The 26,698-nt window shown below is 41.6% G+C and overlaps 1 protein-coding gene across 3 annotated transcripts in view; it reads right to left on the bottom strand.

Annotated features, from left to right (window-relative positions):
* Window positions 1–7,565: 7,565 nt before the first annotated feature.
* Window positions 7,566–26,698, bottom strand: part of slco4a1 (solute carrier organic anion transporter family, member 4A1) — a 43,703-nt gene continuing 24,570 nt past the window's right edge. For all 3 annotated transcript variants that reach the window (XM_069169127.1, XM_069169126.1, XM_069169128.1), the window contains exons 4-12: window positions 26,041–26,162; window positions 25,316–25,427; window positions 22,359–22,513; window positions 20,650–20,920; window positions 19,956–20,118; window positions 17,637–17,812; window positions 17,053–17,117; window positions 16,796–16,944; window positions 7,566–12,054 (exon numbers count right to left, since the gene is read on the bottom strand). In XM_069169127.1, coding sequence (XP_069025228.1) covers window positions 11,884–12,054; window positions 16,796–16,944; window positions 17,053–17,117; window positions 17,637–17,812; window positions 19,956–20,118; window positions 20,650–20,920; window positions 22,359–22,513; window positions 25,316–25,427; window positions 26,041–26,162 — 1,384 coding nt within the window. In that variant the 3' untranslated portion in view covers window positions 7,566–11,883. The remainder of the gene's footprint in view (window positions 12,055–16,795; window positions 16,945–17,052; window positions 17,118–17,636; window positions 17,813–19,955; window positions 20,119–20,649; window positions 20,921–22,358; window positions 22,514–25,315; window positions 25,428–26,040; window positions 26,163–26,698) is intronic.

Below are 26,698 nucleotides of genomic sequence, written 5' to 3'. Positions count from 1 at the left end.
GCTCTTCTTTCCTGCAATCCTCCGAAGCCAAAACAGTGGAAAAGTTTCCATGGTGGCGTAGATTCTTGGTTTGATTCTACACTGAAATGTAAAATGTCCTCTCTACTCAGCCTGTACAGGAGACAGCTACTGCAGAGTCACAAATGGTTTTCAATCTGCAAATAGTTGTGCAGAACTTGGCAGTGTTAACAATGTGTTACTAATTAACAGTTATTAAGCTGATGTGTTTTATAGGCCATAATTTGGTTAAACCTCTAAGATTTCCATCTGGATTTTTTTTTTCTTGGGCTCTGTGGATGAAAGACAGAAATGAAACACAACAATGCTGCATCCATTTTAGTCATAGTAGAACCAGAGGGCTCCTTCACTCAGTGTGCCAGGCTTGGCAACGGGTTGCGATTTAATAGCACATGGGGCCTGGGACTGGTACAGGGAGCTCTTGTCACTGCATTATTCTAAAAAGCCAAATTGACAAAAGCTCGGTATTCAAAAGCTTTCCATGTGTGGGAGAGATTCAGTCATTTTGTCAGTAATTGTATGAGGGATACTAAGTCAAATCTGCATCCAACCCAGAATTATAGTGAAACCCAGTGAACGGGACAAAGTGACTGTGAAGTCATTAGAAGAATAATTATTCTTCAGACAGTCTGAGTATCCAAGTTAACCGCAGGAAGTTGTAGCGACCGCCCTGTATCAGTGCAGAGGTCCTTCTTACATCACTGTAGAGTTTTGTCATTGCAAGAGAGCACTTTGATGTAGTGACAGCCTCGCCGTGTTCTTTGGCAGACGTAGCACTGTGTCTCTCTGCAAGGTTAACCTCCCTTCTGCACAACGCTTATGAAACCTGGAACACAGTACGTTATCCTGTCAAACAAGGAAAAGTGGTTTTCCTTCCAGCATAATGGAAACAACCTACTGAGTATATGATGTTACTTGTAAGTCTCCTCTCCTACCACCTCCTCTTAAAGCTTGTGTGTCTGCTGGAAGGCAGGCTGTCTGAGGCAACGTAAACCTCCCAGACGTCCCAAAAAACGTGAAGCACCTTCCATCTCCAGCTCCATCAGGTCAGCCACACCAGTTTACAAATCCTCTCGGAGCTGCTGGGCTACCGGCTGGGCGAGAGGGCACGGCTGCCGGAAGTTTCAGGTGCTGTTGAGACGGTTAAACGGGGTTGAGCAGGTGGTTTCCTCTTTAATTCACAGCCTCTTTTGTTTGAGAATTAGTGGTCGCAGACATCATCTTGTCCTCCGTCCTGCCACTGCTGCTCATGTAAAGTCTGCTGAAGAGGTAATGTTGGTGACGGTGGGGGAGGAGCAGGGTCAGTCACAATGTCTATGTTCAGACTTGCAGACAAAATCAGATTTTTGTCATGTCCAGATTGAATTTTTTTAAAGTCTCAACAAAAATTAAAAAAATAAAAAAAATAAATGAAATCTGGATCAAAGCCCCATTTGGAGGAGGTTGGAAATGTGATTCCATTTGGATTTCTTCAGATGTGTCTCAGTCCGGACACTCTGCTGGCTCAGATCGGATTTCTTGTGTCACTCGCGATGCGACACACGGTGACAACGTCATTTTCAGAGAGACACAGTGAGCAGAATCGATGCTACCACTAGCAGAGATATCAGAAAGTGTAGATATTTTTGCTGTAGGTGACAACAATAACAACAATGCACAGGCAGAATCTGAAATAAACTGTCTGCTGCCACGTCCGTGCCGGCAGCTTCCATGTTGAAAAGCTGCGTTATCAGCGTAGCTGCACCTACGTCGTTACCATAGCAACCCATGCAAATAGGTTGGTGATGTCTGGATCAGTCTGCACACTAAATCCAATCCACCCACTTACAAATACCAGTGTGGACAGGACAGGACTAAAGATCTAATTTGACAAAAAAAAAAAATCCAATTTGCATGCAGTCTGAACATGTCAGCTTCTTCAAGAATTCAGATTTTCAGACACATTAAGGCTCAACTGTTACTTACTACGAGGCCTTGTTCTTAGATCGATTGTTATGTATAGCAGCAGTCCTGTTCAGACTAAATGTCAAGGACATGGAATGATGAAGTTTTGTCAACTACTGTGACTCATCTCTAAAGGTTGTCAAACAAAACTGAATGAAACTGATTTCGACTCACTCGTGTTGTCCTGCATGTGTGAATTCATACACTACACAATGTGTATATATTCATATTTAGGTATTTCAAGGTTCTGCCATCTTGAAGAAATGAGTTCAAGAAAAACACAAAACTGGAAAGAAAGTACACCTGTTATGTAACAAAAAAGACAACAAGGTGTCCTGATGTTTTTCTCTTAATCTGCACACAGTCTGAAGAAAGATGCAGCCAGCTGGGAAACAAAAGCTTCTGTCTGTCTCTAGCCTCCCTGCTCTTCTCCTTCTACCACTTTTCAACAACACAATGGGTTTCCCACATGAAAGGAGAACAGCTCATTAACATTTACTATGCAGTGAGATATTGTCACACACACACACACACACACACACACACACACACACACACACACACACACACACACACACACACACACACACACACACACACACACACACACACACACACACACACACAGATCTATGGTCTAACCTGTCTAACTGCCTCTGGTTTACATTGACATGAACTCCATGTTCCACTGTGAGAGGATCACATCTGCCTTGACTGTTTTTGTAATAAAACATGGCTGAAAATCAAGGGGGCTCAGATTTCTGTCAGTTGAATCAGATTTGGCTGTTCAATGTGACAAATTGACTATTCATTCCTTTTTTACTTCTTACGTACGTAGTATTTGGCCTTTACCCTCCATCGCTCCCCCCGTGGCTCCAGATGTGGGCGAGTTCACTGCTGCCTGGGCATCTTGCAGCCTTCATCCATCCCTGGTGGCCGGCTGATACCGTTGCAAGACCAACATCACGGTCTAATATACATGTAGTCCAGGTCTCAACTATCTCCATCTAAGTGATGAGGGGATGGGAAATGGTCCAGACTTATATAGGGCCTTTTTTACCTTAGCAGTTTGCATCCCAGTCACCCACACAGAAACAAACCACAAAAAAATCTGGTGCTGGGTTCCTGTCACTCATAACTTGTCCCATGTGTGAGTACAACAATCCAAACCCTGAAAAAAAGAAAGAGAGAACTTCCTGAATTGAAGATTCTCTTTCAGTTATGGGGTTTCTGAAAAAAAGTCCTAAGAATCACTATTCTCAGTGCTTCAGTATGGACCACAGACTGAATATTAAAGTGTTGGTAACTTCCGGGACTGAAAAATTAGGTGCCGTAAGCTGCAATACCAGCGAGTGCCAATAGAGGTCGGCTCCAAAAAGCCTCCGGCTCCATAGACTCCCATTCAACTTCTCTCATCAAATCCAAAGTGAATAAAATGTGTCCATCAGTTATCTCGGTGTTGTTAGCTAAAGTCACTCCTTCTTATTAGTTTTCTGGAGGTCCATCTGAAAATAATCATCACTGCTGGTTGCTGCTTGCTATGGAGTGGTTTACATCTATCATGTTCATGAATTCAAAGTGTGTGGGCTGACTGGAGGAAGGTCAAACACTCCATATGCCAGAGGAATGATAATCTACTGAAAATGTGTGTGCGTGAGACAAACAGTGAGATGGAGAGTATTTCAACTGACAGGCCTCTGAGTGGACATTGATAGTATTCAGACTCTCAATTCAGTACTGGCACTTCCTTAATTCCATCAATATGGATGGGAAATGTCTGTCATTGTCCAATTTCTGGTCTCTCCGCTGATGGTCTTTGGGATTTAAGTCTGGACTTTGGTTGGACCACGCAACATCAGTCAGAGAATAGTTCTGAAAACTCCGGTGTTCAGTGCCTGCGTGCTTCAGGTCGTTGTGGTGCTGAAAGAGGGACAATCATCTCAGTCTCAGTCTCTCTGGAGAAAGCTGTCTTAAAAGGACCTTTCTATATTCAGTTTCTGACCAGTCTACTGCTGCTGAGAAGCACCTCATAGCATGATGCTGCCACCACCATGCTTCACTGTTGGGATGGTATTAACCAGATAACTTCATATGATCTCCCATAAAGCCCGGATTGATGGAGTGCTGCTGAGTTAGTGGTATTTCCAGCAGGTTCTCTCATTTCTCTAGAGGATTTGTGAAGCTCTCCTTTGTCACATCCCCACCCAAGGCTCATTATTCAGTTTGGCCACATTGGTAGTTCGAAAAGTTGAGGCTATTTTACACATAAAGATTCAGAAATGTTTGTATACCCTCTATGCATCAAAACATTTTTATTGTTGAGGTCGATGTCACAGCTTGGTCTTTATCTGAAAGATTTTTTTGAAAAGAAATTAAGAAAAACATTTTCACTATTATTTCAGGCTATTTTTCTTTTCCCTTAAAAATATAATGGCACCAGAAGAAAGTGTGCAAACAGTGATGGGGTCTAAATACTTTCTGAATCCAGCAGGACTCCAGTATTTGGTCACATGATAGAGGGAGTGATGAATTTAGTGCGCAGATTTTTAGTGTTTAAGGTTTTTTAGTGACTGTTTTTTTTACTTTTTCAGTATTTCTTATTGTCTCTTGGGCAGCTGTGTGTCATTTCCTCATAAATTCACGCACAAAAGAGCTGACGTGTCTGACTGACAGTTGAGAGTTGTAATTTTGGATTGAGGAGGAACTGTCTCCACTTATCTGAAAAGAAGTGAAACCACATGAGTTTACTGAAGATGTTTAAACTGTCATCTGAAACGCTTCTTCAGCTCTGAACTCAAACACTCAGACTGATAATGACACAATAAAGACTTATCCTTAGACCTCAGGAGGATATTCAGAATGTTTCCATGGTAACTGGAGTATGCTTGTTGACGTATATTGTTTCATCTTTCTGATAATTGGGGTAAGAGTCACTGTAACTGAGGATGTTTGAAGTTTGTGTATCAGAGTGTCTGAGTTAAATCTGAAGGATAATTGTTATGTCACAGTTGCTTTTAAACAACATTTATCACTCTTTGATCCTGCAATAAAGCAAAAGAAGATCTGAGATAACCCTTTGTTCCATCTACCATTGTACTGTATGTGCAGGTCAGAGAAATTGCACCGGAGTAATGGGACAGTGGTGGCTCAAACACTGTGAGTTAGCACCACCTAGTGGTTGGGACTGTATAATGAAAACAACGGGGATGAGTGACACTGCGAAAACACAGGGCAATTTGAATAAAATAAAACCTTTAAGACACCTTTGAGCAGAGCTGAGCAAAGTTTAATCTCTATGAAGGTGTTCAACAATTGAATTTACATTTGATAAGGGACCTCAACTGTCCGTTTCATATGTCTTGTTGCTTGAACAGGCCGTAGCCAGCAGGTGGGTCTGGGACCAGGACAGGCTGAGGACCTCCACGGGTTGTGACAGACGCAGATCCAGGTTCCATGTGGAACAGGTAAGTGTGGGTTTGAGTCCAGGTGGCTGCTGAGTCAGCGCCGGCATTCAGCAGAGCGATCAGAGGCCATGTGTGTTGTAGGGAGAGGGGATCCAGGATGTGGTGGCTGCAGGGGAGAGGCTGCTGGTGATCAGTGACGTGATACCGTCAGAGCAGTGAAAGATGAGGGTAGATATACTGCAGGGAGGTGCTTAATGGAATCAGGAACAGCTGTTGCAGCCGCAGTCAACGGGAGGAGTCTGGACACACACACAGCCCAACCCACGACACACACACACACAACACACACACACAACACACACACACACACACACACCAAACAGGGATCCTACCAAGCAGTGTATGATTTTGAAGGATTAGAGGATACTTCACACTTTTACTCCACATTTCAAATACAAATTTTTACTCCACTTTATGGACATGGTTTGTTCAATTCTCTTACAGAGTTATAGAGTTACTGTTTGGGTTCACCTTCTTTTTTCAGAATCTTAATCTGAAACGCAGTCATTCGCTGCCTTTCTCCCCTGTTGACAGATGAGATTACGCTTTTGGGTAATGAGGTGTCACTTTTTCTCCACACTATCCTCTTCCCATTATTTTGACTGGTTGATTTGACTTTAATCAGCACCAAGACAGCAGAGCTCGACTTACCTCACATGTTCTGGTGATGAAGTTTGCTCTTGTCTGGAAAACATTCTTTTGTCCTTCTCAGTGGAGTCGTTCTTTTTATCCTGTGCTTTGTTAAAATGAACCCAACTGACGATTTTTGTCAGTCTCCTTAATATTTTCCTCACTTGCACGGTCACCTCTTTACTTTTCATATCGAAAGACATTAAATGTCATCTAATGTCTAAATTAATCTAAATGACAATTTCCAAGAGACATTTGTACCAATGTGTCTGATTACTTTTACACAACTGTACGTCCCACACAGATCTTTCTAGTGACTGAGCACATTAATATCATCTTCATTATTTTAGTTTCAAATTGAATGTGCTGAAGCGCAGAGCTTGTATGAAGAATGTGGAACAGTCAAAGGGACTTTTACTTTGAAAGGATTTTGCAGGTAGTGCTCACTACAGTTTTAAGTGAATTTGTAACAAATGTAGACTTGTTGAACCCTGAAAATCCCCTTAAATATCAGTTCTGATTGTTTATCCACACCTGTATGATGTTATTTATTCTGTATCTGCCTGTTTAAACACTGAATTTGAGAAAACTGATGGGAAGAACCCAAAAACTGTCTTGTGGGCTATGCAGGATGCAGCAGGTAATGAATGGATGGATGTTCAGCTCTTGATTTATGACTTGTGCTATATGAATAAAGTTTGATTGATTGATACCAATTTTACTTGTATTTTTTTTGTTCTTAGGAATAACACACACATTTCTGGTTTATATTTTTAAGGACATGAGTTGACAGTGCATCCCTTTACCTCCGACCCAATAACCTTAACCCTTACTCTGTTAGATTATTGCTCACAGCTTCTGTCTTTGCTGTGATTACAGTCTGGAAACCCTGTTCCTCAGCGACTCTGAAGGGTGGGCCAATCAGCGACTAGTGTTGATGGTTAAGTGCGATAAAGTTGAAACCAAGTATGTTTTTCTAAATATAGTTGCAGCTTCTGTTGAGTTTTGGCGAATGTGTTGGTCAATGCTGATTGGTTGAAGGCTGTTTCAATACTTTCAAAATCAACCTGACGTCTCCTTCCAGTAGGATGCAGCGACTGAAACCCATTTATTCACAAAGTGGGTTTGGTAAAACCAGGCTGCCTAACCTTAACCATCACAACTAAGTGCCAAACCCCAACCCTCACCCTCACTCTAATCTAAATCTAACCTCGACCCTAAAACCAAGTTTTAACCCTGAACAGCACTGTGAAGAGCTGTGAGAAAGTGAGGACCGACGGAAATGTCCTCACTTCGTCAAAATGTCCTCACACCGATGGTGGAAAACTAAAACTGGTCTTCACAAAGATAGTTCCACAAGTACACACATACACACACACACGCGCACGTACACGTACACGCACATGCACACACACACACACACACACACACACACACACACACACACACACACACATACACACACAAATGCACACCATGACAAAAAATATTTGAGACACAAACATCATCTGCTGTTGAACTTTTGTAATTAGAAAACACTTGACATCTTTGAATCGTTCCATATAAAGATCCCCTGCTTCTTTAAAAAAAAAAACAACAAAAAAAAAACATACAGTACCAAAAACAAAATAAAAAAGAATAAAAATCAGTTCACGGAGTGGTTTTGTCAAAGCGGAGGAAATGATTGAAAAGCACAACTAGGAGGACTGCATATATATACATTCATATGGAAATCAAACTCCTCAACATCAGCAGGAGGCTGTTTAGGTCAGGCCTGGCATGAACAGAGTACATGACAACAATAACAACAACAACAACAACAACAACAACAACAACAACAACACAGGCAACGCACAGCAGGTTGTGTTTCACTATCACATAAAAGAGACGAGGAGAGGAGAAGCTCTTCGTGGACGGAGAGCGGCCGGGGCAGCATTCCTGCTATCATCGCACAGTGAATGCAAAAATCAAACAAGTGGTGAAATATTATGAATAAATTATTTGCATAAATAAAGTCACTGATAGAAAATGAATAGTACAAGAGCTGATAGGCAAAGCTGCTTTGGCACATTTACAGACTTACAGTACTGTGATAATTAGGTCCAAATAACTGCTGATTTCTTATACTGTATGTCACGCCAATGATGCGTTGCCCTCGGCGCCCCGGTTTATGAGTTACCCCGCAGATTATCCCTTTAAAAGGCTCCATCACACCAGCATTTAATACAGACAAATACAGCAAACACTCTGTTCCTTTTGCTGCTACTACTGAGGCAAAATCAATAAGTGTACTTTTTTTTTTTTAATGGCAAGTTCAGCCTTGGTAAACTAATTTGTGCTTTTGACCGATAGAAAGCCGCCTTCACAGAGGTGACCTTGGACAGAACGGAGAGAACGAGAGTCTGAAACGGTGGAAGGTATTGTAGCTTATTAGATATGTTGCAGAATCCACTTCAGTTCATCAACTCATCAGTCAGTTAGCGTCCTGGAGTTTACAGTTTATGTAAGAAAGTCATTATAAAATACAATTTATTATTATATGCATCTATCGCTCTACCTTATTTCCCGTTTCTTCCGGCGCCTGCATGTAATGCGTTACTCCCGTCAGAAGGTGGCGGTAATGCACCTAAAAGCTGTTTGCCAGCTGCCTTTAAACAACATAAGGAGAAGAAGAACACGTTGCTACCAGGCTCCAGAGATTTGCAGGTAAAACTGTGATTCTCTTTGAGATTAGGAGAAACATGCAAAGACGACTACAGCCGTTAAAACGTTCTGTGTGGAACTTCAAAACATAAATGAAGATGAGGCGCAGTCAAACCCTGCAGGTAAAGCTAGCTAGCATCATCAGTTCACCACAGTTAGTCATTGGAGTGAAGCACTGAGCAACGGTCCATCAACTGATCAATAATCGAAGGCCAGATGAAGTGAGTTTGATGTTGGACGTGCAGCGCAAACAACGGCCTTCATCTCAAAGATGAAACTAAAGACGTGACTCTCATTAGATTTGTCCAAGACAATGATTTTAGAAGTTATCAAGTTTTTTTTTAGCCATAGGAAGTATTTCGAGCCATTTTCAGAGAGTTTGTTTGTTTGAAATACCCATCCCTAGTTTATACTCATTGTTGCAAACTACATCTCCCATGAAAATTTACCAGCGCAGTGGAGTCTCCTGGTTCCGTCCATACACAAAAAAACTGACGTATGTTCGAGAAAATCTGTTTCTAAGGTGGATTTTTAGTCAGCTTCAGTCAGCAAATGAAGGAGGTTTTGTTACTTCTGGCACAAGACCTGAGGGGTTAGTTTCCCTTCATCACCTGACAAAACTTGATGGTACATCGTAGCTGAAGAGCCGTGAATACTTCCTCTATTTCTGTTGTCTCCGTTTCCTCAGAGGTCAGCGATGTGCACACGGTTCGAAAAGACCGTTTTTCACAGCAGGAAAAGCACAGATTATAGATACGATTCAAAGTCCTGGTACTGCAGAGTCGAGCTGACCATCATGGATTACTGGGACACTTGTGAATGACTCTAGTTATGACAAGTCAAGATATCTGCTGTGAAAAAGGTCTTCTAGTCAATTCACAAATTCGACAAGTTCATCTATGTTTGAACTTGACAAAAATGTTCACATATTTTTGCAGCGATTTCAAAGGAAAGGACAGATTTTGTTGCAACATTTTGCTGTTTTAAATGCTGTTAACGGCCTTCTTTGTGTCAACACATACTTTCCAAATGTAGTTTTTTAAAGTGCAGCTATACAACTTCTGTGGAAGAGAAGCATCAAAGTGGTTCCTACTAAGTTAGCAAATAGAGCAATCTATATATCGGTCTTTTTCATGTAGATTATAAATGCATTGTGGTTTTTATTCCTCCTTGTATTACTACTTTTAAATACAAGCCAGTGACAGGTCATAAATCTGTTGCACGTGTCCAAGTAGCTATCAAAAATACGCATGTGCTTTTGTAACTGAAAATATATTTGTGCTGCTGTGGTGTGACCAATAATTTATGTTCATTATACTAATATATGCAGTTTCTTCAGATAGTATTCAGACTTTTTGTACAATTTATTTAATTGTATATTCAATTTTAAAGGAATAAAACTGATTATTTATTTTTTACCACCAATATACACACAGTAGTTTATATTGAAATGAAAACGTTTCTTGAAAAAAAACAAAAGCTGGAATCGCTCATTCACTAAAGTATTCCAAACTGTTGACAGTTGCATTGAGTTTGCTTTCGTAACTCTCGAACTTGATTATAGTCTACCTTTGGAAAACTGAACTGAGAGGAGAGTGTTTTAAACAAAGATCCCAAATACTAAAGCTTAAAGTCCAAGGAAGTCTGTGTAGACCTCCATGATAAAACTGTGGGGAGCCAAAGATCAGGGTGAAGATGAAGAACCATTTCTAAACCGAGTGTTCCCAGAAACACAGCGGACTCAGTAAATGTGAAATGGAAGAAGTTTGGGACCAAGAAACTGAGCAAGAAAGTCAGTGACCAAAAACTCAAACAGAGCTTCAGAAGTCATCTGCAAAGCTGGAGAACTTTGTGCTCACAGTTTGCAAAACTGCATTAAAAGGACTCTGAGAGCAGAAGAGAAAGATTGTTTCTGGTTCTGGTGAAAGTGAACTCCAAGCACTGTGTGTGGTGAGTGCTGAGAGGGACAGAGAGACTGGTCCGATTTGAGGAGACAATGAATGCAGCCGAATACAGAGAGGACCTTGAAGGAAACCTGCTCCAGAGTGCAGAGACCTGAGAATGGAGGGATGGTCCACCTTTTAGCACCATAATGACCCAAAGAATAGAAGCAAGACGACGCTCGAGTGGCTTCAGGACGAGTCTCTGACTGATCTTGAGTGGTCCAACCAAAGTTCAGACTTAAACACCACAAAACATCAGGAGAAGTACCTGAAAATGGAAGCTCACAGAAACTTTCCAGCCAATGTGATGAAGCTTGAGAGAATCTGCCAGAAGAAATGGGACAAATTGTCCAAAAGACAGACAAAAAGGGCTTCTACAAAGTACTGAATTAAGAGTCTGAATAATTAAATGAGCGATTTCAGTTTCTAAAACTTGTTTTCAATTTATCATTATGGGTGGCTGAGTTTAGATGAACTCAGTTTTTTTTTCCCATTCAACAGTCAAGTTTGAAAAAGGTGTAAAAGTCTGAAAACTGTCTGAAGCAACTGTAAGTGCCTTTCAATACTCTTGGTGTTAAATAAGACGTGATATGAAGATGATTTGGCTTCATCATTACTGGTCTTACAGTATGTTCGTCCATGGCTTTTCCTGTCAGTACAAAATAAAGCGGTGTAACTATCTTCAGTAACGGGGAAAGAACAGAAGAAGACGGATAAGTGCTTTTTTCCCCCCCACACATTTTAAATGTTTAATACACCACACAGGTCTCAGGTGTTCCATTGGCTTTTGAAGGATGATAATGACATGAAGACCGAAACAGAAATGTCATTACACTCACATCCTAAAATAAAAAAAAACATTTGAATTGATTAGTTTTGAAATGCTTCTTAGTTCATAAAAACGTGTGTAAACACTCAGATACACACACATGCAGTCGAAGCAGCATGTCAGAAGTCATCCCGTGCTATAGAAAGTTGTGTGTGTGTTTGAATGTGTGTGTGTTTGTGGGTGCATGAAGGCATTCTGGGGCTGTTTGTCACACACACACACACACACACACACACACACACACACACACACACACACACACACACACACACACACACACACACACACACACACGAACAGATGGACTCAGCGGTTAGGGGAAGGGGGAGGGGGAGAGGGGGCGTCTCTGACGTCATAACCTGGCGTGCAGGTTGATGATGACGCCGTCTTCGGGCAGGTCTTTGACGGGCAGGTCGCTGACGTGTCCCGCTCCGTGGTCCGTGCTCTCACAGCTGCTCTGTGGCGACTCCGGAGGAGGCTGGTAAAGGATGCTGGCGACCAGGAAAAAGATTGTCCCCAAAACCTGAAGAAGATGATCGGAGGATAAAAAGCACAGGAAATATTTTTCACATATGTTTAAAGAATAGTTTGACATTTTAAGGAAATATGTTTATTCCCTTTCTTTCTGTGAGTTACATATCAATGCCACAATCATCATGTCTGTCCATTGAGGAAGAAGCTGGAGGCAGGAGGTGATTAGCACAAAGAAAGAGGATGAAACTTTCTCATGACTTCCACTCGGGCTGAGTTGGATGAATTCAAAGTAACGTGGCAATCGTTCAAACTAATTCAAACGTGTCGACAAACAGCCTTTTCTTTGTTGGTAATTTCAACATGAAAAATAAAGAATCCAAAACACTTCCGCACACAGTTTCTCATATTGTTTAGTGTCCTTATTTTCCGAAAAGCATGCTTTCCTCTTACAGTTCTCCATTTTTATTGATTAGTTTGATTACATATAGGGCAGCTAAAGGTCAACCTGAACACCCCCTGCTGGATCACAAGGCAAACTACTTCAAATGGTCTGTTGAGGTTAATTTCTGAATTCCAGGAGGTTGTTACAGTGAAAATATGGATTATTTTTTTTTTTTAATGTTTTTTTACAGTTTGAACAACAGTTTGAATTTTGAATAAAAAGCTACAGCTAGATTACATCATTTCTAAAGATCACTAGCACACTGGCCCACATGTGAGACGGCATTTTCTTTGTGGAATTGGCATTTGAAACAGTGGCATTCTTATCACAAATAGGAAAATGGTCCGGAGTGATCAGATGTTCAAACTCGTGATGAAGTTGGTCTTTGGAAGGGAACGCGGAAAGAAAAAAAAATGACAGGCAATCTTCTGGCAAAAAGTAAAACACCTTACAGTGCATCCGGAAAGTATTCACAGCGCTTCACTTTTTCCACATTTTGTTATGTTACAGCTTTATTCCAAAATGGATTAAATTCATTTTTTTTCCTCAAAATTCTACACACAATACCCCATAATGACAACGTGAAAAAAGTTTTTTTTGAAATTTTTGCAAATCTATTAAAAATAAAAAACGAAGAAATCACATGTACATAAGTATTCACAGCCTTTGCCATTACACTCAAAATTGAGCTCAGGTGCATCCTGTTTCCACTGATCATCCTTGAGATGTTTCTACAACTTGATTGGAGTCCACCTGGTAAATTCAGTTGATTGGACATGATTTGGAAAGACACACACCGTCTATATAAGGTCCCACAGTTGACAGTGCATGTCAGAGCACAAACCAAGTCATGAAGTCCAAAGAATTGTCTGTAGACCTCTGAGACAGGATTTTATCGAGGCACAGATCTGGGGAAGGGTACAGAAACATTTCTGCAGCATTGAAGGTCCCAATGAGCACAGTGGCCTCCATCATCTGTAAATGGAAGAAGTTTGGAACCACCAGGACTCTTCCTAGAGTCGGCCGCCCGGCCAAACTGAGTGATCGGGGGAGAAGGGCCTTAGTCAGGGAGGTGACCAAGAACCCGATGGTCACTCTGACAGAGCTCCAACGTTGCTCTGTGAAGAGAGGAGAACCTTCCAGAAGGACAACCATCTCTGCAGCACTCCACCAAGCAGGCCTGTATGGTAGAGTGACCAGACGGAAGACACTCCTCAGTAAAAGGCTCATGACAGCCCACCTGGAGTTTACCAAAAGGCACCTGAAGGACTGTCAGACCATGAGAAACTAAATTCTCTGGTCTGATGAAACAAAGATTGAACTCTTTGGCCTGAATGCCAAGCGTCATGTCTGGAGGAAACCAGGCACCACTCATCACCTGACCAATACCATCTCTACGGTGAAGCATGGTGGTGGCAGCATCATGCTGTGGGGATGTTTTTCAGCAGCAGGAACTGGGAGACTAGTCAGGATGGAGGGAAAGATGAATGCAGCAATGTACAGAGACATCCTTGATGAAAACCTTCTCCAGAGCGCTCTGGACCTCAGACTGGGGCGAAGGTTCATCTTCCAACAGGACAACGACCCGAAGCACACAGCCAAGATAACAAAGGAATGGCTTCGGGACAACTCTGTGAATGTCTCTGAGAGGCCCAGGCAGAGCCCAGACTTGAACCTGATTGAACATCTCTGGAGAGATCTGAAGATGTCTGTGCACCGACGCTCCCCATCCAACCTGATGGAGCTTGAGAGGTCCTGCAAAGAAGAACGGGAGAAACTGCCCAAGAATAGGAGCCAAGCTTATAGCATCATACTCAAAAAGACTTGAGGCTGTAATTGCTGCCAAAGGAGCTTCAACAAAGTATTGAGCAATGGCTGTGAATACTTATGTACGTATTATATTTTCGTTCTTTATTTTTAATAGATTTGCAAAAATTTTAAACAAATTTTTTTCACGTTATCATTATGGGGTATTGTGTGTAGAATTAATCCATTTTGGAATAAGGCTGTACCATAATAAAATGTGGAAAAAGTGAAGCGCTGTGAATACTTTCCGGATGCACTGTAAATCAAATGGTTATTTCACGTAGAAATACAAAAAATAAGATGCTTGCACATGTTAAAACAAAACTGGGTTGCAACCCACGGGTAGCGGCACAAACAGCCTTCGTCAGGGTGTCACCTTCAGCACACAAACTGCCCTTTCATAAACTCAGGATGATTGCAGGCACCTGATAATTTCAAACCATTGAACAGGAGACGAATGAAGGTGCAGCTGACTGACACAAAGGAAGGCCACCAAATGTGTAGAAGGATAATGACAACAAAGAAGAAGAGAACATGAATAAGATACCAAGACAATGTAAATACTCACTGACCATAAGCGACTCTTTTTACAGGGAGCATACAGAAAAAGGACTAAGACAATTACATATTTACAACATCAGATATTCTTTTATAATGGAGTGTATCTGAGTATAACACCTACTCTCACAGAGAGTGTAGCATTATGAGTTGTTTAAAGCCTTCATGTTTTTGCTGCCTCAGATGAAATAAACTCCAGATCAGTAAAAATTAGTCAAAATCCTTTCGGTAATGTCTTTACTGCAAAAATGGGCTTGGAGCCTCATCATCTGTCGAGCAGCCAGGAAGTCCCTTTATTCACAGAGTATGATAATAAGGAGCTTAATAAATGTTAACAAGCAGAACAAATAATTTTGAGTGCTTTAAACATTTAAATGTGACTGACAGCAGCTAAGTTTGGTTTTTAATTTTTGCTTTTACAGGAGAAAATGGTGGAAGGATGAAGACTGTGAAGAAACTTTGAAGATATAAAACACAGTTACAGCTTCCCACAATGCAATTCTAACCACGAACATCTCAGTGAAAGATTGGGTTGTTATGCCAACAGTGGTTTAGCTCAAACGAACCATGGATGTATGTACGAGTTGACATGTTATGAATGTTTCGAAGCTTCCTCCCCAGATGTTCAACATGCTTCTGCCATTTTGGTCCCATTGAGCATCTTTATTAGTGTTTTTGTTCCAGTCATGCAGACTCATACTGGAAGAGCCAGATGACTTCCTGTTGGCTCCCAGCAGGCATAAACGGAACAAAATATAATAATCATAATGGCTTTTCCAGACTTTCCAAATCTTATCGGACTGAATTTCTAATAACATGAAGAATCATTTCACAGAGATTGTGGCGTTGATAAAAAGCTATTCACTGTTTTTACAGCCGTTCCTTTTCAAATGGTTGTGTGAAGAAAAAAAAAAAGGGGTTTTGGGCCAGTGTGTATCACATGATGAACAATATTGCCAGGTAACATCTCTTCTGTCAAACTCCACACCACCACCTTTTTTTTGCTCTCAAACTTTTTTTTAAATATAACTTTGTTCACAGAAAAATTGCAATTTACAAACAAAACAGCACTGTGAACTGACATGGACTCATCAACATCACTTCTGGAGGCCGTTACCTTTCACACGCTGCTCAGCTGTGGCTCGCTTGTATGTGTGCATCCACACCTGCTGCAGGTCCTTCCATTGAATCAATACGTTTCTCTTTGATAAAGGCCATCAGAATAGTGTTTTTGAGGTCCGACAAGTGATGAGTTGAAACCAAAAAGCTGGCAGGTGGTATTTGTTCACCCTCGTTCATAGCGAGACAGAGGGGGATCAGCAGAGAAAGCCCCGCCCCTTTACCTGGTGAAGTGTCGTCATGATAGTCATGATATAATTACAGCCTACACTGTGTTTTTGCTGTGATCATCCAGGACAAATGTGATCACAGATGATTTCCCTGTATATTTTAGCTGGCACCCGCATGGCACACGTGGAAAATAGGCGTCTGTTCACTTTAATAAATGATGCACTGCACATGTGAGGCGTGAGTTGCAGGTCAGACGTGTGGCTGCTCTGATCTGTTAATGTGGACGGCGAAATGAAATGACGCCACGCAGCCAGTGTGCTCCACGACTAAGGCGTTATACAACTTCTCTCAACTTTCACCTGGTAACACTTTGATATGTAAAATTGGAGGTTTAAATTAGACTACACCATCTTAAATTCTTTATACTTCTATGTGTAGTAAAAAGAGCACAAACACAGTGCTGTATTTTGAGATATTGGGGGCGAGGGCTGCAGCTGAGTCAGGGAGGAAGATAATATCCATTATGCAAAAACTGAAGTGATATTTAACCCCTCTCCTTACACCTTTCAATTTGTACATTCTTCAGGGTGAAATCTTACCTCACTAGTTACATTTTTCAAATACAAAATATAGTGACGTGACATTGTGATACGGAAACTGAGGATACGGTAAATGACCCGTGTAGAAGTATTACCTTGTAGGTGATTCCAGCCACGAGTGTGTACTGGCTCATGGCTGAGTTGTGATAGAGGTAGCAGGAGCCTTGCTCACCGCACTGATCCTGCCACAGCAAGCAGGAGATGTCAATCACAGAGCCGAAGGCGATTGGTCCAGGAATACCACCTGTGGGGAAAACAGCCACACGGATTGGAGAGAATGAAACACTTTGGTTGTGATGTGGAGGTTAAAAGTGAACTTTGAAAAAAAAAAAAAGAGTATAGAGCGGCCTACCAAGTGTGCGCACCACAATCCACTGAATGCCAAGTCCGAAGGATCTCTGGCTGTCTGGAACACACCTACACAGGACAGTGTGGGTCAGACAGGCAGCCATGATGTAAGTGGTACAACCACACTCAACCATTTCCTTCTACATGCTATGGATTTCCATAAACTCCTCAACTCTGCTATCAATTTAATCGAAGCAGTAACAAGCAGAGGTTCAAAGGCCATGCAATAGGTCAGCAGTAATAGTATAAGTTGCAATAAGTTCAAATCAGCCTGGCCGTACTTTACTTTTCATATTTAGCTATTATTTATTAGTACCATATTGGCTTGAAGGTAGCCTGGCAGCACCGACTGTCGCTCACAGCTTCATTTTTCTTTGCTATGAATAACAGTCTGGGAACTCAGAAGTTTCTCACTGTAGGAGTCAGTCAGTCCTAAAAGTGTTGGGTTAGCTCAGATGCCAACTGAGGCTTCCTCAGTAATGTGTTTTACTGTTATCAAGGAAATCCATTCATCTCTGACTGATAGACAACATACACAAATGTGAGCAGCAGCAGCTTTTCAAATGGATGCAGTGGTTGAACACCCACCTGAGTGTGGCGGTGAGCGCTGGGATGCTACAGAGGAAGGTGAAGCAGATGATGACGAAGAGCAGGGAGTGGAAAATGGGCATGTGGTGACAGGAGCTGCCACACTTCCCCGCCAGGGCGAAACCCTCCTCGCCCCACGACACGTTACCCAGCACACAGCTACATCCAGAGAACACCTGCAAACACACACACATCCACACATGATGTCGCTGAGGACACACCGAGCTATCAGTACATCATCTAGATACAGATTTAACAATGTCATCCTCAGTTATAGTCCAGTGTTTAAATCCAGTATTGCACAGTGGATGAAGAGAAGAAGAGAAGTGGTGTCATATTTGTGGTTCTAGTTTGGAACACTTTGTAGGAATACTGGATTAGTACTCTCTTAGTTAAGATCTTCTCATCCATAAGTGGTGCCAGAGTGGACTTTGAAGATTAAAGTCCAAATCTCTTCAGAAGTGCTGCAAATTCTGACTGTTCATCACAGAAGGAGTTTTTTTTTTCTACCAAAACCTCAACAACAAGAGCTGCTTGGTTTGTGTTTGGGTAAACAAAATGAAAAAGTCAAAAAGAGAAAACAATGTGTGCATCTGCTTTACAGGAACAAGGCCAAGGATGTCAAATATCGTAAAAATATCATGAAATACAAAGCGTGCAAGAAACCAGTTTAATTTCTGGTACAGGTGCTGTTGGTATGCAGGTCTGCAAGGTCTCCGAGTTTGGACTGTGCATGGATGTCTGCAGAAAGATCTATATGGGTGGATGATGATCTTATAATTACTTGGACTCTCTCAGGCATGCAGAAAACTATGGATCTGCCTTTAGTAGCTAAAGTTGCCCAGTTTGCTCATTCAGCTGTTCATTTCTTAGCTCATATTTCAAACCCAGCATGGCTGAAACATTTGTTCAAAAGTGGATGAAGCACTTCGGTCTGTTTGGTATCAAATTTGGGTAATACCCTTTTTATGATGTTTTGGTGGCTGGTTTTAAATTATACACATTTTTCATATTAGTTTTTACTTTGATAAGGCCGGCAACCTGATCTGTCTCACTGAAGTGAAACAGAGTGAAAGTTCAGTCAGATTCTTAAACATGCATTCATTATCTACACCCGCTCCATCCTGCATGGGCTCACAGGGTACTGAGGGGCATCCCTGTTGACGTTGAGTGAAGGCCGGTCACCAGTCTCACCTTATAACTTCTACCTGCGAAACGATCGTGTCCAGTTTCTGTTGACGCTGTCAGATATTAAAATTCAAATGTATGTTAATGCATGTATGAATATGAGAATATTTAAATGTTATGCAGTCCAGTGCAACATCACCCCTGGCCTTAAGCCCTGGGTCTCCACCATATAAGAGGACGTAGCTTTCGGGTCTGAAAAATTAGGCCGATGCAGAAGTGTCTTAAGCTGCAATACCAGCGAGTGCCACTAGAGGTCGGCTCCAAAAAGCCTCCGGCTCCATAGACTCCCATTCAACTTCTCTCATCAAATCCAAAGTGAATAAAATGTGTCCATCAGTTATCTCGGTGTTGTTAGCTAAAGTCACTCCTTCTTATTAGTTTTCTGGAGGTCCATCTGAAAATAATCCCTCATTCATTAGAAAAGACGATTCAAGAAGACCTGTTTTTGGGGGTGTGTCTGTTTGATTGACAGGCCTGTGGTGCAGTCAGGTTACAGCTATCGGTGGGCGGGACGTAGTATTAGTAGCATTGTCAGGTTTCCAATCAGATCGGTCAGCTCCCCCGCTGGCTCCTCCCCTCAGCTCACCCAAATATGGTCATGACCAAAATCTGAACTGGAGGGTTCATAATGGCCGTGACGTCACTGCTGGCTGCTGCTGATCCGGGTAAAACAGTCATGTTCTTTCATAATCACGAAAATACCCTGAGCAGCAAAAACTGCTTCCAGATAACTATCAAAGAATAACATTTCTCATTTCCTTCATAAGGTTTGAGTTATATGGAGCGCGGTCAGTGAATAGATGTCATATGGGGCTGATGATGCCAATGGTTGCGTCTGCTGTTTCACTTTCTACTAACACTGATAATGCAGATGAAAACTGGTATTGAATTTATTAGAATGCAAGATGAGGCTTGAGACACAAACCAAAGTGACATTTTCTGCTCCTGAACTTGAAATAATAGTAAACAAACACATCAGTTACATTTCAGATCGATCATAATGGAACATTTTAGCATATGGGAGGAAATATTGGTGACATAAAGTTGCCATTTTGCCTCAGATGCTTGTAAATCAGATTTAATTTCCTTCTAGTAGCGATAAAAAAGCCGTGAGCAGAGTTTGTGGTGCACCTGTTTGCCCGTGGAGCGCTCGGTGTGGTTGATGGAGGTGCAGCCAGCGTGGCAGGGGGAGTAATACATCACACCATCCGCTCCACACACTGGGTTGTACAGCTCTCTGACACAACTGCAGCCGGCGTTACAGCCCACTGTCAGGTTCTCGTCTAAAGAAGAGCTGCAGACGGGACGGGATGGAGGGACAGGAAGGGGAGGGACAGAGGGAGGGAGGGACAAAAAGGAGGGAGAGAAACGAGAAGTGAGACAGATGCAAACAGATGTGGGGAGGGGGGGCAGTCTGCATCTGTTTGATCATAATTTCTCATTCTGTGTAATAGTAACGATTTTCATTAGTCACTACTATATAAGTCGTCATGATGGTAATATTTTGAAGGACGTTAAGTAAAAGTGAGAATAAGAAACATCCACTTGCAACTTTTTTCAACAACAAAAAAGTAAGAAACGGATATTAGATCATTTTAATGTGAAGACCACATTTCCCACAAATGGAGTGAAAATATGATTTTTTTACATGGACAGTAAACTGGCTCCTGATTGATAAGAAAAAGACAAATACATCTTGGGGTAAATTAGACTGTCTATAATTTCACTAACCAAATTGCTAAAACTAAACTAAAACTAAAAAGAATCAAAAGAACAAAACCACTAACTTAAGTTTCAAACGACTACGACTGAAAACAGTGCCGACCTGTTTGTGAGGCGCAGCTTGCTGGGCTTGTCGTACAGGTGTTGGTACTGGTCCAACTGCTGTTTGTCCATCAGACCGGCCCGGTAAGGGGCTGTGACTCCGGCCATGGGCACGTTGGGGCAGTGGATGAGGAAGATGAAGATGGCCAGCAGGCTGACCATCGCGCATATCATGCAGAAACGGATGATCCCTCGACAGCGCAGGTTCAACCTCTTCACGATGTAGCCGCCCAGGAAGGTGCCGCCGCCTCCCGCTGGAACCACCATGTATCCTGCAGGGGGAAATAACAGCATGAAGGTAAAGTTAAAAGGAAAATCCACTTGAAAACGAACGGTGATAACAATTCTTCAAATGGAAGATCGATCGGCCCCTGGCACAGACTAGTAAAAGACCCTGGACCCGTCCTGTAGGAGGAAAACCTCCAGGACGATCACCATCAAATCCTGTTGTCTGGAGTCACTGTTTGTCTTGCAGATGTTTTGCACCTTTTGTTTTTGTTTCATAACTCTTCCTGATTATTTTGTGTCAGTTTGTAGTTTGTAGCTAATTTGCACCCCTTTATATTTGTTTTGTGTCTTTTTATAGTTGTCTGCATCTCCTTGCATCCACTTTGCATGTCTTTCTTGTGTTATTGTTGTTTTACCTCTCACCTCTAGTAATTGGTTTGTGTCTAATATTGTTCATTTTTCTTCCCCCTGCTGTTTATGATCATTTTTCATGTCTCTTTAGTTGTTTTTTCATTTTTTGTTTTTTCTTTTTAAATGTTACATCTCTTTTTGATATTTTTTTGTTTGTTTGCATTAGTTTGTGTTAAAATGTGTTGTCTCTGGTTCTTTTACAACATTTTGTATCCATTTTTGGTGTCATTTTGGTCTTTTTGACACATTTTGGTCATAACGCATCTCTTTGTGGTATTTTTTTTTTGTCCCCCACTTGATTTGCATCTCTCTGCAGTAGTTTTGTGTTCCTTTTCGTCATTCTAGATCAAATTTGATATATTTTGGGTCATTTTCTGTGATATTTTTCAGCTGAAGACCAGGGCTCCTCTGACCCCGTTAGCCCCTCTGTCTTTCCCTGGCAGGCCCATAGGTCAGTAGTCCATCCAAGGTAGACAAGAAACATTAAGGGAATTAAAAAATACCACTGGACAGATTGTTGTGAAATTAACTTCGCCCAGTTGTTTCCCTGTAGGATGCACACTTTTCCTTTTAAACTGCATTAGCTCTCCTGCTACACCAAACTCAGGGAAAAATGTACACCTTGCACCCAAGATGCACTCATAAAAGACTGTCATTAAGAGATTAGAAGATGTAGAGAGGATTTGACCAGTGAAGTGAAATACTGAAACATGAAGTCACTTTTAAAGCCCTGTCTGTATTTTACTCCTGTTATTATTCATTTTTACTTCACTCAAACTTCAACTCTCTACAACTTCCTGAAAGTCCTTCTGGAAATGCAGATGTCAGTCGTTACCATGCAACCTAACCTTACTTCTGGTGTTGGGTTGCACGTCCTTGTTGCAGTTGAAGAGGATTTAATGTCTCCAACATCTCCAAAGGAATTGTTCAGTTTAGAGTTACAAAACTGAATGAGGAATTAAAAACTCCACACACTTGTAAATGTTTTGAATTATGTCTAATCAACCACCTGGGTTTCTCTGTGCTTTGTATCATGTGTTGTATGATATCAATTCCTTCTTAGTCACTGACCGAACCATGTTGCAGCCTCTGATGCACTGAGACTGAACTGTGACTCCAGGAACTTTGGACCAAATGTGGACATGCCAGCAATGAGGGTGGCCTCCGTAGCTCCAGCCAAGCAGAGGAACAGGAAGGGGGGATTCTTTAAGAGGAGCAGCACAGATCTGGAGAGAGGAGGAGACAAAGTGAATAAACTCCAGCTTCCTTTTTCTTTAAAGATGGCTGCTGTAATCTCAGTGTGAAAACGTTCTTAATACAGTGCAAATAAACAATTCGCTAGATCCACAGATACATCATCGTGTTACATAGTGTGCCGTGTAATCCTCGATAATCCCTGCAGAGAGGGAGATGGCATCACAGCGTGACGGCTGAACTCGTAGTAAACACAGCTTGCTCATGTGACTCATGGACATCCAGAGAGATCGGAGCTAGCAGCAGTGATGTTGACATTACACAAACTCAGATAAATGATTGTGTCCCAAACCATCAACACACAGTTTTGGTTAGAAATACAGAAGCCCTTGTAAACACGCGTAACGTGGAAATCGTGGACACACATGTTGTGAATATCGCAATGACGTATTTATCTATCCACATACATTGCATCCCGAAAGTATTGACAGCGCTTCACTTTTTACACATTTTATTATGTTACAGCTTTATTCCAAAATGGATTAAATTCATTTTTTTTCCTCAAAATTCTCCACGCAATATCCCATAATGACAAAGTGATAATAGTTTGTTTAAAATTTTTGCAAATTTGTTAAAAATAAAGAATGAAAATATAACACGTACATAAGTATTCACAGCCTTTGCTCAATACTTTGTTGAAGCACCTTTGGCAGAAATTACAGCCTCAAGTCTTTTTGAGTATGATGCTATAAGCTTGGCTCCTATTCTTGGGCAGTTTCTCCCATTCTTCTTTGCAGGACCTCTCAAGCTCCATCAGGTTGGATGGGGAGTGTCGGTGCACAGACATCTTCAGATCTCTCCAGAGATGTTCAATCAGGTTCAAGTCTGGGCTCTGCCTGGGCCTCTCAAAGACATTCACAGAGTTGTCCCGAAGACACTCCTTTGTTATCTTGGCTGTGTGCTTCGGGTCGCTGTCCTGTTGGAAGATGAACCTTCGCCCCAGTCTGAGGTCCAGAGCGCTCTGGAGAAGGTTTTCATCAAGGATGTCTCTACATTGCTGCATTCATCTTTCCCTCCATCCTGACTAGTCTCCCAGTTCCTGCTGCTGAAAAACATCCCCACAGCATGATGCTGCCACCACCGTGCTTCACTGTAGAGATGGTGTTGGCCAGGTGATGAGTGGTGCCTGGTTTCCTCCAGACATGACGCTTGGCATTCAGGCCAAAGAGTTCAATCTTTGTTTCATCAGACCAGAGAATTTAGTTTCTCATGGTCTGACAGTCCTTCAGGTGCCTTTTGGTAAACTCCAGGTGAGCTGTCATGAGCCTTTTACTGAGGAGTGTCTTCCGTCTGGTCACTCTACCATACAGGCCTGCTTGGTGGAGTGCTGCAGAGATGGTTGTCCTTCTGGTAGGTTCTCCTCTCTTCACAGAGCAACGTTGAAGCTCTGTCAGAGTGACCATCGGGTTCTTGGTCACCTCCCTGACTAAGGCCCTTCTCCCCCGATTGCTCAGTTTGTCCGGGCGGCCAACTCTAGGAAGAGTCCTGGTGGTTCCAAACTTCTTCCATTTACGGATGATGGAGGCCACTGTGCTCATTGTGACCTTCAATGCTGCAGAAATGTTTCTGTACCCTTCCCCAGATCTGTGCCTCGATACAATCCTGTCTCGGAGGTCTACAGACAATTCCTTGGACTTCATGGCTTGGTTTGTGCTCTGACATGCACTGTCAACTGTGGGACCTTATATAGACGGTGTGTGTCTTTCCAAATCATGTCCAATCAACTGAATTTACCAGGTGGACTCCAATCAAGTTGTAGAAACATCTCAAGGATGATCAGTGGAAACAGGATGCACCTGAGCTCAATGTTGAGTGTAATGGCAAAGGCTGTGAATACTTATGTGCATGTGATTTTTTTTTTTAGTTTTGATTTTTAACAGATTTGCAAAAATTTCAAAAAAATGTATTTCACGTTGTCATTATGGGGTATTGTGTGTAGAATTTTGAGGGAAAAAATGAATTTAATCCATTTTGGAATAAGGCTGTAACATAACAAAATGTGGAAAAAGTGAAGCACTGTGAATATTTTCCAGATGCACTGTATGTGAAGTGTTAAAAGTTTAATGTTAACATCATCCTAAAAACTTAACTGGATTAAAACTGCAGATATAAACTGCAGTGCACTCACTATCTTGTACTTACAGGATATAGATACAAATAATGTAGAAGAGAAGTGGAACGCTTCAGAGCTGTTTTTAAGACTTCTTCAGGATAATTTTCCAAAATGTCAAAAAATATAGACCATAAAAACGTGTAACTATGGCAACATTAAACCTCCCGTTTCTTGTAAAGGTTTACAAGATTGTGTAGATTGTTGTTTTTACATTGTTAACGAGATCTTTTTTTTTGATTATGAGACAGTAAGTATGACAGACAGCATGAGATAGGAGTCGATCGGCATGCTCTCAATGATTCCTTTAGTTTTAAATACAAGTTAAATATAATTCTTTACTATTGGCGAATTTATCAAACAGCCATGAAGACTCAATTAAAGTGTGATGTTTGTTTTGTGTTTCTTTCTGTTAAAACTCTCCACCATCTACATCACCAGATGCTATCAGCCTGTTCTACAACCACAGGTCACAGGCAGCTTTCCTTCTTTGGATATTGAAGATTTGACATTTCTTACTGTTTTAATTTGTGGCACAGAAACAGTTTTCTCACGTCAATGCTCTCAGTCATCCTGGTTTGTTGTTCCCTCACACGCCTCATGTCACGCAAACCCCTCTATACTGTATCAAAATGATTTGTTTTTTCTAATATCGGTGCAGTACCTTGGCATGTCTTTGACTGATTTGCCAAACTGAGGATCTGAAGCTGTGGTGTGGCTCCCGTCCTTCAGCTGGTGGGCCTCCGACACCCTCATGGCCACGTACTCCTGAGAGCCTGCAGGGAGACACAGAGGGTGGGATTGATACCGAGGGCCATATTGGTGTCCGTGTAGGTGGTGGTGTAAAGGGAGCGCAAGTGAGTGTTTGGTAGTTTGGTGAAAACAAGTTGAGACGCACTGTGGTGCAGTGGTGAAGTAGAAGGGATATATAATTAAAAGGTGCGTCACAGTCGACTTCAATCACAGCCAATCAAATCAAATCAGCTCCTCTGAATGAAGTGGTTCAATGATATAAGACAAAAACCTGCGTCTCAAACACTGGCATTAATTAAATGTCAAAGTAAAGAAATATAGTAAAATCAGTTCCTGGAGCGATGTTAAGGAGCGAGCAGAAATAAATTACTCACTTAAAAAAAAGCGCCGGATGCAATTTGTTTATTAACAACACTGCTCAGGAACAATGTGCTCATAAAGTCATCGATGCGTTATTCATAAATAAACTGCATCGGCAACTTTGAGTGTGAATTCTCATGCTGAGTCTTCATTCAATTTGATAAAAAAAAGTTTAAATATTTTAGCTATTCACATTATAGCAGCCATTTAGGTGTGTGTGTGTGTGTGTGTGTGTGTGTGTGTGTGTGTGTGTGTGTGTGTGTTCCTGGCTGGTACCTGGTAGCTGCCGTGGGTAACCCAGGATGGGGAACGCTACAAGTAGAGCTGCTGCTCCTCCTGCTAGGAAGCCGATCCACCAAGCACCGACCCAGTGGGGGTTTTCTGGAGTCATCTCTGTTCTGTGACATCACAAACACTCCAGGTCAGTTTTTATTTCACTGCACTCTAGTCTGATGTATTCTATTATACCCCAGTCAGTTCTAGTTCATTATATTATACTCTACTCTGCTCTGCTCTGGTCTACTATACTTTAGTCAGTTCATACTTTCATACACTCAGGTCCATTCTAGACAGTCCTACTCCTTTATTTATTCATTTTTCATTTACATTTTTATACTCTAGTCTGTCCTAGTCTTTCATATATGAGTCAGTTCTACTGCAGTCTGATCTCGTCTTTTGTACTCGGTTCTATTCCATCATCCTTTAGTCTGTTTTGGGGAAAGGGGGATTGATGTGGTCCAGAAATAACATTACAATATTTCAGGGTAATTCTGCAATAAGAACATTTTAGATGATATTATAAAATACTAAAAAATATTTGATCATTGCTGTCAAGAAAACACAAATGCAACAAAATTGTGTTATGTTTTGTTTGTAAGCATAAATGTAACTTTGCCTTCAAACATCCAGTAAAAAGCATAACAGTATGGTATCA

Source organism: Embiotoca jacksoni, unplaced genomic scaffold (assembly GCF_022577435.1).
Source record: "Embiotoca jacksoni isolate LCO1_2020_lvr unplaced genomic scaffold, fEmbJac1.0.p SCAF_43, whole genome shotgun sequence".
In the NCBI taxonomy this organism is placed as follows: Eukaryota; Metazoa; Chordata; class Actinopteri; family Embiotocidae; genus Embiotoca; species Embiotoca jacksoni.
Note: the sequence above shows the minus strand (reverse complement) of the source record. Positions and strands in the feature narration are given on the sequence as shown.